Raw genomic sequence first — 14,074 nt, 5'->3', positions numbered from 1 at the left:
ACCCCTTCAAATAAAGTGTTACCAAAATTCATAAATAACTGAATCATCAATAGGCAGGAGTTCACTGTACATATTCATTTGGGAAATCTTTTCCATCTAATGTCTGGTTCACATTTTAAAATTGTCAGACATTTCTTTTTTTTTAATCTGAGATAGTCCAAACATAATTATATAATATCTTAGCTTTAGCATTTTTGATGGCGTGTGGTATCGAGGCACACATGAACCATTTTCACTCAACAACATTCAGATGTCAAATGGGAAATAAATAAAAATTAAACCAAACGTGAGTTCAGAGTAAACAAACATGGCCAACAGGAAGGAAACAATGATTGTAGTTCGTTGACTATATTTTAACCGAGAAAAACAATAGTAAGACATCCTGGTGTATTTCTGTCACCCAAGTTTCTGATTGGCTACCTGTCACATTCTGCATTCTTATTTGTTCTTGGACAACCACCTCACACACTGTGATATCGAGTCAAAACAATCCTACATGTTGAATATCCAAGATATTAGATCAAAGCGGTCCCCAAAACTGGAATAAAAATCTGCCATGTGAAGTAGACATAAGAAAACCCAGCTCACTGCATGGAGTTGAAAGCAAGCAAGTAGTAACAGTGGAAAGGAACCACTCCCTTTTAACATAAAGAAACTTCAAGCAGCAAGACCGGCCATTTAGGTTTTGCAGACTAGACTAGAAGAAGGTGTAAGCGCTCAAAAATTTTAAATTTTTGAATAAATGTGCTGTCATTCAGGAAGTGAAAACCAAAAAACTGATGGGTAAAATGTTCAAATCAATGTATACTGTGGCAAATATTAGATTAAGCATGTCAATTTGATCAAAATCAGTATAACACACTGTCCTTTTTCACTTTTTCATACTTATCCAAGCCTTAATATTGATAGAAGCAATCTCCTTATTTACTTTTCCAAACTTTTAAGACTTCTCACCTGCCGGCCAAAGAGCCGCTGCAGCAGTCCCTGTTTGGGTGTTGGGGTCGGCTGTCCTCTCCAGTCCAGGTCTGGAGGAACGGCGCCGTCCTCATAAAACACATTGAGCTCAGAGAAACACTCTGTCTCGATCATCTACACAAGACAAAGCACAAAAACGTCAGAAAATATGATTTCAGATTAATGTTTTGCCAACTGTAGCAAACAAGCTTATGAAACTGAAGCGATCCTTTCATTAGATCCACCTGCTGTCATTGGTTAAAATTATGTTTATTTGTTTTTATTTTTTAATATGTACAAAGAATACTTAAAGCATGAAGCTTAATGTCAAAACTTTTGCTTTACATATTGAGGGGAGTGGGTGGAAGTATAACTCTATCAATATCCCCACTCCTTATAAACCTACATAATCTTCCATTTTATTTAATATCTATATTTACTTAGGATTTAATAGTTAACCCAACACTATAGTATCTACTTAATTTTAATTACTGTTTCTTTAAATTTCACAAAAAAAGCATTAATGTAGGTTTTTAACAGTTTTTGAGTGTTTGTGCAATTTCTTTCTTTTTAGCTTTGTAAAGAATCGGAAATGTCTGTAATTTTACTATGTCAATGAATTTTAATACTTTAGATTTTACAAATACGGTGCTAGTGTTTTCTAACACACTGTTTTTAATGTTTTATTCTTAATAGTGTTAGTGGTCGTTAGTGGAGCCACACAAAGATTCAGCTGACTGAGCAGCTGTCTTCTGGCAACCCAGATGGGTACATGTTGTTTGTAGTTTGTAACATTTTGTAGATGCTTTGGAGATAAATTCACTTCCTGTAGTATTTTGTGGTTTATTTATGTCCAAAAAAACAAGCAAAACTCTTCTTTTTTCCCCCCAAAAAAATAAGAGTTTTGGAAGATGTTAATAAGAAAAATCTCACCCTCTCCTCATGTCACACTGTGCTGGTTGTTTCATTCTGCAGTGTCATTTCTCATATGCAGCAGGGAGAAGGGGTTCTTTTACATCTGGCTCATAAGATGAGTAAAATATATTTTTTCCTTCTTCTCTAGCTTTATTCAAACATATAAAAATGTTGCTCTAGATTAGTTTATTTGAATTGCTTTTATTTATTTATATTTTTGTCTTGATGGGATGACAATCTTGACTTTTTTTCCAACAGTTTTTGTTTAAATTGACCTCAACAACTGGTGACATAAATGGGATATTTCTCCTATATCTCCAGAAAACCACATGAGAATATTTAAATAGGATAGAGTGGTTTTCTGCTTTAATACCAAATCAAAAAGCCTCTGTATATAGTTCTGAACTATATACAAAATATAACAATATTGCCAACTATTGGCAGAGTGTGCACATGACCATTTTTTGTATTTCTGATCTGGACTGAGCCAATTTTGTTCCAGAATTAAAGTAAAAATATCTTATGAAAATACTGATTTGATGTAAACATGTTAACAAGACACCAGCTGTGGCTTAGGTTCTCCAACCTTTGAAGGTTATTCAAATCTGAATGTAGTCCAAAAACAACAACAAAACAACTTTCTACTGAACTATGCTGGTGAAAAATCAATCTTTCAACAGTTTCCTCATCATTGTGGTGAGTGTTATTTTGACCTCATTCTGCCAGGGGATGGAGACGCTTCCTGTTGACACTTTGCTATAGAACGACTCGTCTTTCGGGTCCAGCTCCACGCCCTTTACCGTAGAGAACTGCTCGATGTCCAGCACATCTTTAGCGTAAATAGCCTGAGGCTGAAAGCATAAATATGGACAGAAACGGCAGCATTAACTCATATGAAAGCAGAATTTAGACACAAACAGTTTGAAGATGTGAATAACAAAAGAAATCCCTTTGCAGAACTGAAAATTTGCTTTAACGATATTAGGTCTCAAAATAACTTTCATTTTACATTTCAATCTCTCCTGAGCCTCTGTGACATTCTGATTCAAACAGATTAATTAACTCCACTTCCTGTGTCTATTTAAAGAGTTTCTCATTGGAAGTTTCTCCTTCTCTTATATTATTAGCCTGATCTCATCTAAAATCACTGACAGTGATGATGAATGAGACGAGTATTTCAGTAAAATAATTACTTTGTTAAACCAGAAACATGAACAAAATAAATTCAACATAGTTTGCAAAAGCTATTTGTGCAATTTTAAATTTTGAAATGAAAACAAACACTGAAGCAAACCAATCAACATAACTCAACATGTTGTACAGTTTCTCTCTAAAAAATCTGAGGATAGTTCTTGTTTCATATTGAAAACTACGTTCACAAAGAAGGTCTTGATGCTCAATTAAGATTTATTTACTTCTTATTTTTTTGCATGGCTGTTCATATTTGTAATTAAACCCAACTTTTGTGCGAGTGGTTTATGACCCCAAACCACCCACATTTGCACATTTGTCACAGAGCAGCACACTGACTAGTAATAATGTCTACAGTTTAGTAGTTTACAGTTTGTCACAAAATCATAACAAAACATAGGAAGCTAAGAAAAAGAAAGCACAACTAAAGCAATTATTTACATTCAGATTAACCGTGTCTGGCTTCTTCTGATGCAGCACAATGACATAAAAGTCAGACAAAATGACTGTTCAGACTGCAGACACTTTTAAAACTCTTGGATATGTATCTGATTTAGTGCTTATCTGGTGGTATATTGGGGTTGAAGATTGAAATTAGGCTGTTCCAGTGGTGGAGAAAGTACTCAAAAAATGTACTTAAGTAAAAGTACAAATACACAGGCAAAAATGTACTCAAGTAAAAGTCAAAGTACCACATTAACATTTTACTTAAGTAAAAGTAAAAAAGTACTGCTTTTAAAAATACTTAAGTATCAAAAGTAAAAGTACTTGCTGAATACATACCCTAATCGCTAATATCATTAAGTGTGCCGATAGTATTTAATTTGAATACATCATAAATGTGCCATTTTAATAAACAATGTCACAGATTAAACATGTTCTTATTGTGTTTATTCTCTGTAAAAGTTTAGACTTAGATATGTGATTCTATGCATCATAATTTCAGGGATGGAAACATCTTGTTTCCTGTCCTAACATAGCATGAACTTCATTAGTGACATTTATTTAGAAAGAAATCCAACTGAAAGGGGATGGAACGAAGGTGTGGGACGGAAGACATGCAACCAAGGAGCCACGTAGCAGAGTTGTAGTCAAGACCACCGAACCTGAGACCAAGACCAGCGCCCTGCACTACATGACACAATAAAATGAAGTGCACCTAACAAAATTGGTTCTCAGATTGATCTGAAAGATCCACATTTCCATAAAAACACCTAGATATTAAATACTTAGAGCTGAAATATATTTAACCAGTATCAATTAAAACTCATTTCATTCTGTTTTGCTGTCATCGCTGTGCTACAATCAGCAGAGGTCTCCTGCCATCCCTATAAAAATAACGCCCTGGGCAGTTTCCCATATTGCCCATGTCAGAAACCACAACTGTCTGCACCATTAAACATAGCAATTAACGGTAAACAACACTATGAACACTGTCAAACGGCGCAACAAGCAGAAGGAGCACCGTGACTGTTCTCATCCTCCCTCCCACTGCATGTTTGCCACCATGACAGGAGACGAAATCAATCAATGAGTTCATACGTTCGACTTTTACTTATTCGGCAATTAAATAAATGTGTGTGTGTGTGTATATATATATATATATATATATATATATATATATATATATATATATATATATATATATATATATATATATATGTATATATATATATATATATATATGTATATATATATATATATATATATGCTGTGTACACAAGAACAAAGAACGGCTCTCAGTGAGGCTTCAGTCCCATCAACCTTAGTAAAGATCCGTCCAGAAGAATCGGATCGTTCCTGAATGTCATATCACTATTTTGCACTTTGGTCACAGCGTTTTCCCATACAGGCGACACCTCAGTCAACACCTCCACACAATAATTCAGCGCATGAGTGACAACTTTTTTTCATCGCAGATGCAACATGTGTCTCTGTACAGCTAGCTTTGCTAGCATCACGTCCACATAGCTTACCTTTCTTTAAGCTTTCCTTCCAAGTGACGCTAAAAGTTGGACAAAGTCCCCACCGTCTGTGAAAGCGAAGCGCTGCTGGTTTTACATGTCGCCATATCGTATGATTTATTATCGATTAGTTAGACATCTTCTCCCGCTTAGAGGAAACAACTGCGCATGTCTGGAACTCCGCGTCTGAGTAAAGGTGGAGGCGATGGGTGACAACAGACACTAAGTCACGTTATTGCTTGGATTTTACTGCGCCACCTTAAGATCCTGAACTTCACATTTTAACAGACAAAAAGAGAGCAGTGCAACTTGGATGTAACGAGTAACGCGACGGTTTTGTAGAAATGTAGTGAAGTAGAAAGTACAGATACTTACTGTAAAATGTAGTGGAGTAAAAGTAGAAAGTATCCATCATTAAATCTACTTAAGTAAAGTACAGATACATGAAAATTGTACTTAAGTACAGCCCACCACTGGGCTGTTCAAACTGCTGTGGAAAAGTCACGTATGGATCTGATATGAGCAAAACAAAAGCGGATTTATCTGCCTTGTGAACATGACCTTATATTCCTCAAGAAGAGCTGGAAAGTGTCACTTTAGAATCAGCGTACTTTGAAGTTTTAAGTTTCAATGCTATTAAATGTCTGAGAAAAATTATCTTTACTTCTAAAAAAAAAATCTTCAAAATATTACAGAAATCCTGGAGAAAATGCTGCAAAGTGAAATTAAGAAAAAGTAAAATAGACTCAAAACACAGTACAGCTCTGTGAAAAGAAATAGATGTCAGAAGATAATTATATACAATCAAAGGTTTTATTTTACCCCACACTATTCAAAGATTCAGACTGATATGAAGTTTACTTATGATTGTTAAACATTATGTTTTTCATATTCCAAATGCTTGTTGGGACAGGTAAATCCTACTTGTCCTAAAGAAGGTGATCCAATCAGATACCTTGCCAATAGTAGCAACTCGGCACTTTTGAGCCCAATGGTTCTGAAAGTCTCATATCGGAATACAAGGACATCAATTACTTGTTCAATATGTTAATTAGTAATATTAATTAAAGATACTCTCCTGAAACTGAGTGAAACCATTGATCAAAGTTAAAGAAAAAAAACAAAAACCTTCATTCAGAACAACTTTATATTTTCCTGCTGCAAATATTTTCAGTAATTCTGATGGACTTACATCAGGGATGAAGGGTGGTTGTAGCATGCCGGCCTCCAGCCGTTTGAAGTTGATGGGGCGGAAGATTGGGTGACCTTTGACCTCAGAGGCTCCGCCCCCAAGGGAGCCCAGCCTCTTTGTGGGATCTTTGGCCAGCAGCTGAGGAGTTTACACAATCAAACATTTCAAAAAGTCTGCGCATGTGTACTAAACATAAAAAAACACTTTTCAAAATAAAAGCCTGAAATCTTAGCTTTACAAACACTACAATTAAGAGGATCATTAGTAGAGTCCCGAATAGAAGTAATGAAGTGAAATGAAGGGAAAATGAAAATCTTACCATTTTACAGATGGACCTGGCCTCTTCAGAGAACTTATTGGAGTATTCCTCTTGCACCTCCTTGACCAGCCGCTCCACTTCCTCCCTTTTGATCTTCTTCTTCCTCTGCTGAAAAGGCGACTGGCCCTCGATCATCTCATACAGCAGGCAGCCCAGCGCCCACCAATCGGGGCTAAAGGTGTACCGCTCGTTCATGACCACCTCCGGGGCTGAATGACATGAGGAGGAAAACTGCTAAAGCTGCAGTAACGCGAAAAAGCTTGAGAATTAAGTCCCTGGATCAGATGGTTTCTTCCTTTTTGTGGAGCAGAAAGGCCCCCAGACTGAGGCTTTCTCTATTGCAACAGTTCACCACAAGTGATGGTCTTTCCTTACCCAATTTTGCAATGTATTACTGGTCTTCACATATTCATAAATTGATTTATTGGGTAAATTCACCTAATCTGATCTGGTGTAAACTTGAAATTCAATCGATTTCTACATCTTTTTCACCTGCCTCATATATCTATTCATTACTACCAATTAAACTATCCTCTGTTACTACAAATCCTATAGTGCTCTCTACACTTAAGATCTTGTCACAATTTAGGTCCCATTTTAAATTTATGTCTCTCTCTAATAAAATGCCGTTATTAAAAAATCATATATTTTCTCCTGCAACCACTAATGTTGGCTACAGAATTTGGCATGAGAGAGGCATTTGTCCAATGAGAGATCTCTACAAAGAAGGTCTATTTCTTAGTTTTTCAGAGTTGTCCTCAAAATTTAACATACCTACTTCTCATCTGTTTCTCTATTTCCAAATTAGACATTGTGTTTCTTCGTTGTTCCCAAATTTTCCAACTCTTCCTATTGACCCACCATGGGTCGACCTTCTAGTTTTGAAACCCAATCTGAAATCACCCCTTTCTAATATATATGGAAAGCTTATGGCAATTGAGCCCGATTCATCGGGTAAAACCAGAACTCTTTGGGAACGTGAATTGGGTGTTGAACTGTCTGATTCATGGTGTGATAAAGTTATTCTCAGCATATGCCAAAGCACACCATGTGCCAGGTTACAGCTTGTACAGTTTAAAGTGATAAACAGAGTCCACTTCTCAAAATCCCGTCTATCTAAAATTTTTCCTTCGATTTTGGACCAGTGTGACAGATGCCAGACTGCAACTTAAGTCATATGTTTTTCTTTTGCCCGAGCTTACAAAAATTTTGGAACTATGTCTTTTCCATACTCTCAAGGGTTTTTGGAATCCAGATCCAAAGCGATGCACTAATTGTCATTTTTGGAGTTCCAGGGACCTCACTTAACCTGTCACCCCTACAGGGGGAGGTCTTGGCTTTCTGTTCTCTCCTTGCCAGGCGCTGCATTTTACTCTGCTGAAAATCTCCTACACCTCCATCTACTTCACAATGGCTTAATACTGTAAGCTCATGCTTAAAGATAGAAAAAATTTTATTAACAGTGAAAGGTAGTTCAGCAAAATTCACTCGCAAGTGGGCACCTTTTGTGACATACATAAAATCTCTGCCTTTATAATGCATAGATTGATGTGACTGACTCATCATGTCATGTGACTAAAATTTACAGAATAAATGGGTAGAATATTGTTGCCTTTTAGCTTCTCAATACCATAAAACCCCTTCTCCCCCTTTTTTTATTTTTTTATTTTATTTTTTGTTAATGTATTCTTTTTTATGTATTTATACTTATTTTGTCTCGTTTTTGTTATGTCAGTACGGTGATTTATGTTTGCTACGGGGGGAAAAAAAATCGGAGAAGTCATGTAAGTTTTGCAAAATGTATGTAATATCATTGTATGTATGATCTCCTGATAAACAAATTAAAAAAAAAAGAAAAAGCTTGAGAAGAGTCTGACAGATATAGACAATGATGCAAATGGAAATTATTGAGCTTATTTTAATTTATCATGCGATTAATTAATTTACTGCTTATTGTGACAGGTGTACCTGTATTCAAAATAAAAGTTGGACTTTTCAAAATTTTTTGATGTTGGTACAACAACTGAAGATATTCTTTTCGAAATGATGCTTGGAAGTGTTGAGGTTGCTGTATCTTGGATAAATGTCAATAAATAAATAAGTAATTTTGCTTTCTGAATATGAAAATTTGGAAAAAATCGATAGGTTTTCGCAAAGTGACATAATTCAAAATGTGTTGCGTACTCAACAAATAAAATGAAGCAGAAAGTAAACGAGTAAACATACTCACCCATGTATCCAACTGTCCCCACCCGGCCCTTGATGGTTTCTCCGTCTGGCACACGGATAGCCAGACCCAGGTCTGATATTCTGATATGACCTGAAGACAAAAACAAGGAGACATACAGGACATAGACACTGACTTAGGCAAGTGTTCTCAAAATAATAATTGCAGTAATACTTTTTTTCCTTTTTAAGTCTGGGTTTATTATCTGAACTATAACTCTGTGCTGTATCTGGAGTAATTTGTTCCTATGTCTGTGGTATAATTCACATAATTTAATATTTAAATGAAAGCACCACTTATTTTAATCACATAAACTTAATGTCTGACCCAGAGGGAAAGATATTTCTTGTTTTTATGTTTGTCAAAACAGACACTTCTCTAAATTTCATTTTCAATATTAGATTTCACATCAGTGCTGATAGAATCACATTGCCCTCTGGTGTTCGACAGCAGAAAATGTATTTCAAAGTCATCAAGCATCAAAAATAATGTGTAAGATAAGTATTCCAGGAAAAGCTACCATGTAAGAAACTTGCTTTAGAGTAGTTCATTAAAAGTGAAATAGGCTTGTTTATATTCAAAAACGGCAAATGCAAAAAATTATAGACATTTTGTCTTAAATTAATTTGAACCATTTTTGTTCAAATAAGAAATTTGTTTAAGAATGAATATATTAACACTCTTACAAATTTTTAAATATTTTTTTAATGTAGATAACTATTGCAAAAAAAGTTTATATTTGCTGTTATAACCTCAAAACTATTACTTTTTAGGACTTATTTCTGCCCATTAAAACCCATTAAAGTTATCTGAAAATGGTGAAGTCTCCATTTTAAGAAGTATAAAAATAAAGTTTAGCATCTTTATCAGTGGATTACATATCAATTTACATGGTGTGTTGCTCTCCGTTAGTCTATCACAGTATAGAACTCACCGTGGTCATCTAGCAGGATGTTTTCTGGCTTCAGATCCCTGAGTGACAGAATGAAAAAAATGCATCCACAGAGTCAGAGAGAGACTGAATGAATAAGATGAAGTTGGTTTTAGTTTTTAAAGGAGCTCACCTGTAGACGATCCGCTCTCGGTGCAGGTCCTCCAGACCACAGCAGATCTCTGCAGCATAAAACACAGCTCTCCTCTCATCAAAGCCTGCCTCTCCCATGTGGTAGATGTGAAACTTGAGGTCTCCGCCGTTCATCAAGGTCAGCACGAGACACAGCGCATCTTTCGTTTCGTAGGCATACGCTAAACTCACCTAGAAAGAAACCAACTCTGTATTACAGATTATGTCACGTGGAGACTCTCATAGTTTAGTGGGCCATAGAGGACAACCGAAATTTAACAATGAATTTAATTTTTAAAAATCATATCTTCCGACCATGGTTGACAAAAAAACAGAGAAAATTGAAAATTGAAGTTATAAAGTACACAAAATGAAAAAACAAAAACTAAACGGCTTAAATGCTAGCAAAGCATCTAGTGATAATACTAATGATATTATATATATATATATATAAAATCATCATACAGCCAATACAGTCATAAGAAGTTAAATATACTAAAGAAATGACTCTGCTAAAGTTAGTATGGCTAAAGTTAGGTATGGCTAGAGACGAAGCTAAAGCATACCAGTCAACAATCAAAAAACACGACAATCTCTAAAAACAATACAGGTATAGTGTTAACCTGGAGACAAATCATTTAATATATCTCTAATCAAACTGCTAAGGTGGTAGGTTGTAGGTTAACTGAAAGCTAAAGCTATAAAGACTGCTAACTACATACTAATGTCACACTGGGTAATAACAAAGCTAAAGCACAGCACAAAGTAATAAATAGAAGTACAAAAGTAACACATAAACTATGTAGCTGAAGAAGTAGTCAAGCATTCAGACTTGCTGATGACATTACCCAAGTAATTTTTAAAAAAGGTAGCTAACTCAACGCAAACTGACAGCTAACAATACAGCAAAAGTAGTGAATGGCTAATGCCGAAACAAGAGCTAAAAGAAAGTAAACAGAAAACAAAATTTCCCAACAAATGAAAATGACATTTCTTACATCATTAAATAAATACCTTCTCAAATAGCAAAAGTTGTAGGCAGCACTCTGAAGGCTACATTTAAAATGCATCTAACTGCGTTCCTAAAATTACAGTGAGGCTAAGGCATTTGCTAAACATCTCTCACAAAGTAAAAATAACATAACACATAGACAGAATACAAAGCTTCAGAAGAAGTCAAGCACATAATCAAAATACTAAAGCTAAAAATACCAATAAATTATAATTGTGCTACTAATGGTGCAGATATCTAAAGGAAAGCTAAAGTTACAAAGACTGCAGCTGAAAATGGGTAATGTAAAAGGGAAGGAGTAACAGAAAACTTAAAGAGGAACTGAAAAGAAAATTAGATTAATTACAAATTGAGACTTAATCGCACTGTGAAAGTCTTTAGAAATTGCTAATCATACTGCTAATGTCATAGATGGCTAACTGACTGCTAATTCAAAGCTGAGCCTGTGGATGTTAAATGAGAAGTGTAGAGAAGTGTGTGTGTATATATATATATATATATATATATATATATATATATATATATATATATATATATATATATATATATATATATATATATATATATATATATAGCTTAAGTAGACAAGCTGAAATATGAATTCATAAATAGTAAATAGCAAGCAAAGATGATTGAGACAACTCTTAGCGATAAGTGTACTTTCAGATTTTGTAGCTTTTGCACATTTAAACAAAACTCAACTCAGCAAGTTTTTATAGTTGTTTTTGTTAATTAAAACAACAGTATTTCAATCTATAATATGGAAAGGATAGAGAAAGAAAAAGGTAGTAAGAAAACGTTTTTTAGGCCATGCTTTGTTTATTTTTTCAGTTCACAGCCCTTTGTCTTTGAACATAATTGTTTCTGTGTTAACTTAATTTTGCCTCAGTGTGGCAGTATTTCACTGCATAAATAAACAGGGTTGTTCAGAGACACTTACAACAAATCTGCTGTTGACTTTCTCCAGAATCTGCTTCTCGTTGAGCGCCATCGACTCTCCTTTCCTCTTCTTTATCCTCTTCTTTTCCAGCTTTTTGCAGGCATACATTTTCCCAGTGGCCCGTACCTGACACGCACACACCTGTGAGCAATGGAGAGAAAAGCAAGAAATCTATTAGACTAAGCAGAATCAAAAGCATTAAAAGCAGAGGTTTGATTAGTTGTTTTGGGGCTTACAGGTATTTGTGTTACCACAACAATGCCATGCAGGAAAAACAACAGCAATGAACAAAAAGAAGCTACTGTTGTCATCTAACAGCTTTAGCTTGACCCAAACTGAGTAATGAAACTGGAGAATGATTCACCAAAAATCCTGGCAGCAAATATTTATTTGCTACCATTTGTAGCACAGAAGCCAACACAGAAGCATAACCCTGACCCCTGTGTCTTTTCATGTCCCTCATTATCTCATGACCCAATGCTCTTACATTTAATCTGCTATCACCCTGGGACCAGCATGGAATCAAAAAGACCTCTGCTTATTACACAAATATGCTGTACAGAGATGCCATTCATCAGAGTCTAATGGGATTCAGACGTCAGTGGTGGAGTTCCTCTTTTCAGATGCCAATGAGAAAATTTGTTTAGAAGTGCTGCACCTCCTTGCACATTTTGAAACATTTTGGGACCAGCAAGAGACAAAATCTTAGCTGCTTTGCTTTTAAAATATATAACATAGTCATACTGAATATAAATATATAAATTAGGGACTTAAAAAGCAGCATTTCCCTTTTCTGTATAATTCAACATGCAGGGAGGAAACGTGGTGCTAAACACTTTATGGTTGATCCAAATGTAGTAGAAAACAGTCAGTACTCACCTCCCCGAAACCTCCTTTTCCTAAAACTCTGTACTGTCTGAACGTGTTTTTAGTCACCGGCTGCCTGTTGGACAAAGACAGACAATTACTTATATTACACAAGTAGTACGCAGCAGTGGATCCCAGGTATTTGTGGAGTTAAGAGACCACCGATACGTAGAAATAGGTACTTGAAACCCCCTATGAAATGTTTAGAACAGCCTATTTTAATAGTTAAAACAATAAATATACCGTAAAATGCATTAAAATGGCACTACAGCAGAAGCCAACATCCACATTTTACCTGGGTGTTTAGCCAATCAATCAATATCAAGAAAAATAAATGGCACTATAATAATAATTGGCTGGTTTGCAAATGCCACCCAGTAGCATGTCGAGTAGCATTGTACTCACCAAGCTCACCAAGCTTCATTTTCTTGTGAATACTTTAGATTTACTCTATGAAAAGAAAGCTGCAACTAGGCAAGTTTTCCAGAAATTACTTGAAGTCACACACCACAGAAAATACCATGAATTGTGGTACCACTGTGTAGTGTTTTCACTTTGCTTGAGATCGTCAAACAAACTTTAGGGTTGTTGCTGCCAAGGGTTGACAAAAACTGTTGCTTGTACTTATGTATGTTACGTTGGTGTGCTAATAAAATTCCTTCTGTGATCTGAAACATTTAGGTGTGACCAAATTAGCAAAAACAGGAGAAATCTGTGGGGGGTTCAGATACTTTTCCCTGGACGGTAATTATCCAGAGCAAAGATCACCGTCATGACCAAATCTGAAGTCAGAACTGGAAACTTAAATGATGAGGTTTAGACTTTCATACTGTTTTATCAGCCTTAGAAGATTTTAGTTGCTCTACAACCAGTTAAGAGTTTGGTTTTTTATTCTTTTATTTCTGGCAGAAATCCTCACAGGTAAACGTCTCTCCTCTGCTTAGCTGTGGTTTCCCTTCAGTGATGATGAAGTATTTCTGAAAACATGCTGATACATGAGTCAGCGTAATTGTGGGTAATTGTTTGTGGACACAGGCAGCTACAGTGTGTGCACATCAAACATTCAGCTTTTGAGCTACAACATGCGATTCTATTTAAGGTTTTATGAACTGCATCCGTCAGCAAAAACTTTAATTATTAGTGTCTTCTAATAAAGCAGAACAGGCAATTTAATGTTGCAATTTAAAAAAGTTTTTTTCTGATTTTTTTCTTTGATTTTGTCATGTAATTTATTTTTACTAGCTTTGATTTTTTTTCTTTTAATTACCAGAAACTTTTTTTTAGATGTCCTAATTTTCACAAAACTCCTAATCCTTAGTACCATCATTTGTTTTTATTTAATGCTGATGTAAACCACTGGTGTTTTACCTATGACCCTTTATTGGGCAGCTAAGGAGGTCTTTAAGAATACATATATTGAGCTGGTTGCA

General features: G+C 35.3%; 1 protein-coding gene across 1 annotated transcript in view; it reads right to left on the bottom strand.

Annotated features, from left to right (window-relative positions):
* Window positions 1-14,074, bottom strand: part of grk6 (G protein-coupled receptor kinase 6) — a 59,246-nt gene that overhangs the window by 5,614 nt on the left and 39,558 nt on the right. The window contains exons 7-15 of the mRNA XM_014971588.2: window positions 12,657-12,720; window positions 11,778-11,918; window positions 9,827-10,017; window positions 9,697-9,734; window positions 8,766-8,855; window positions 6,536-6,744; window positions 6,217-6,354; window positions 2,583-2,720; window positions 955-1,089 (exon numbers count right to left, since the gene is read on the bottom strand). Of these exons, the coding sequence (XP_014827074.1) occupies window positions 955-1,089; window positions 2,583-2,720; window positions 6,217-6,354; window positions 6,536-6,744; window positions 8,766-8,855; window positions 9,697-9,734; window positions 9,827-10,017; window positions 11,778-11,918; window positions 12,657-12,720 (1,144 nt within the window). The remainder of the gene's footprint in view (window positions 1-954; window positions 1,090-2,582; window positions 2,721-6,216; window positions 6,355-6,535; window positions 6,745-8,765; window positions 8,856-9,696; window positions 9,735-9,826; window positions 10,018-11,777; window positions 11,919-12,656; window positions 12,721-14,074) is intronic.

Source organism: Poecilia mexicana, unplaced genomic scaffold, assembly GCF_051168715.1.
Source record: "Poecilia mexicana isolate PSO_F unplaced genomic scaffold, ASM5116871v1 scaffold_14, whole genome shotgun sequence".
Classification (NCBI taxonomy): domain Eukaryota; kingdom Metazoa; phylum Chordata; class Actinopteri; order Cyprinodontiformes; family Poeciliidae; genus Poecilia; species Poecilia mexicana.
Note: the sequence above shows the minus strand (reverse complement) of the source record. Positions and strands in the feature narration are given on the sequence as shown.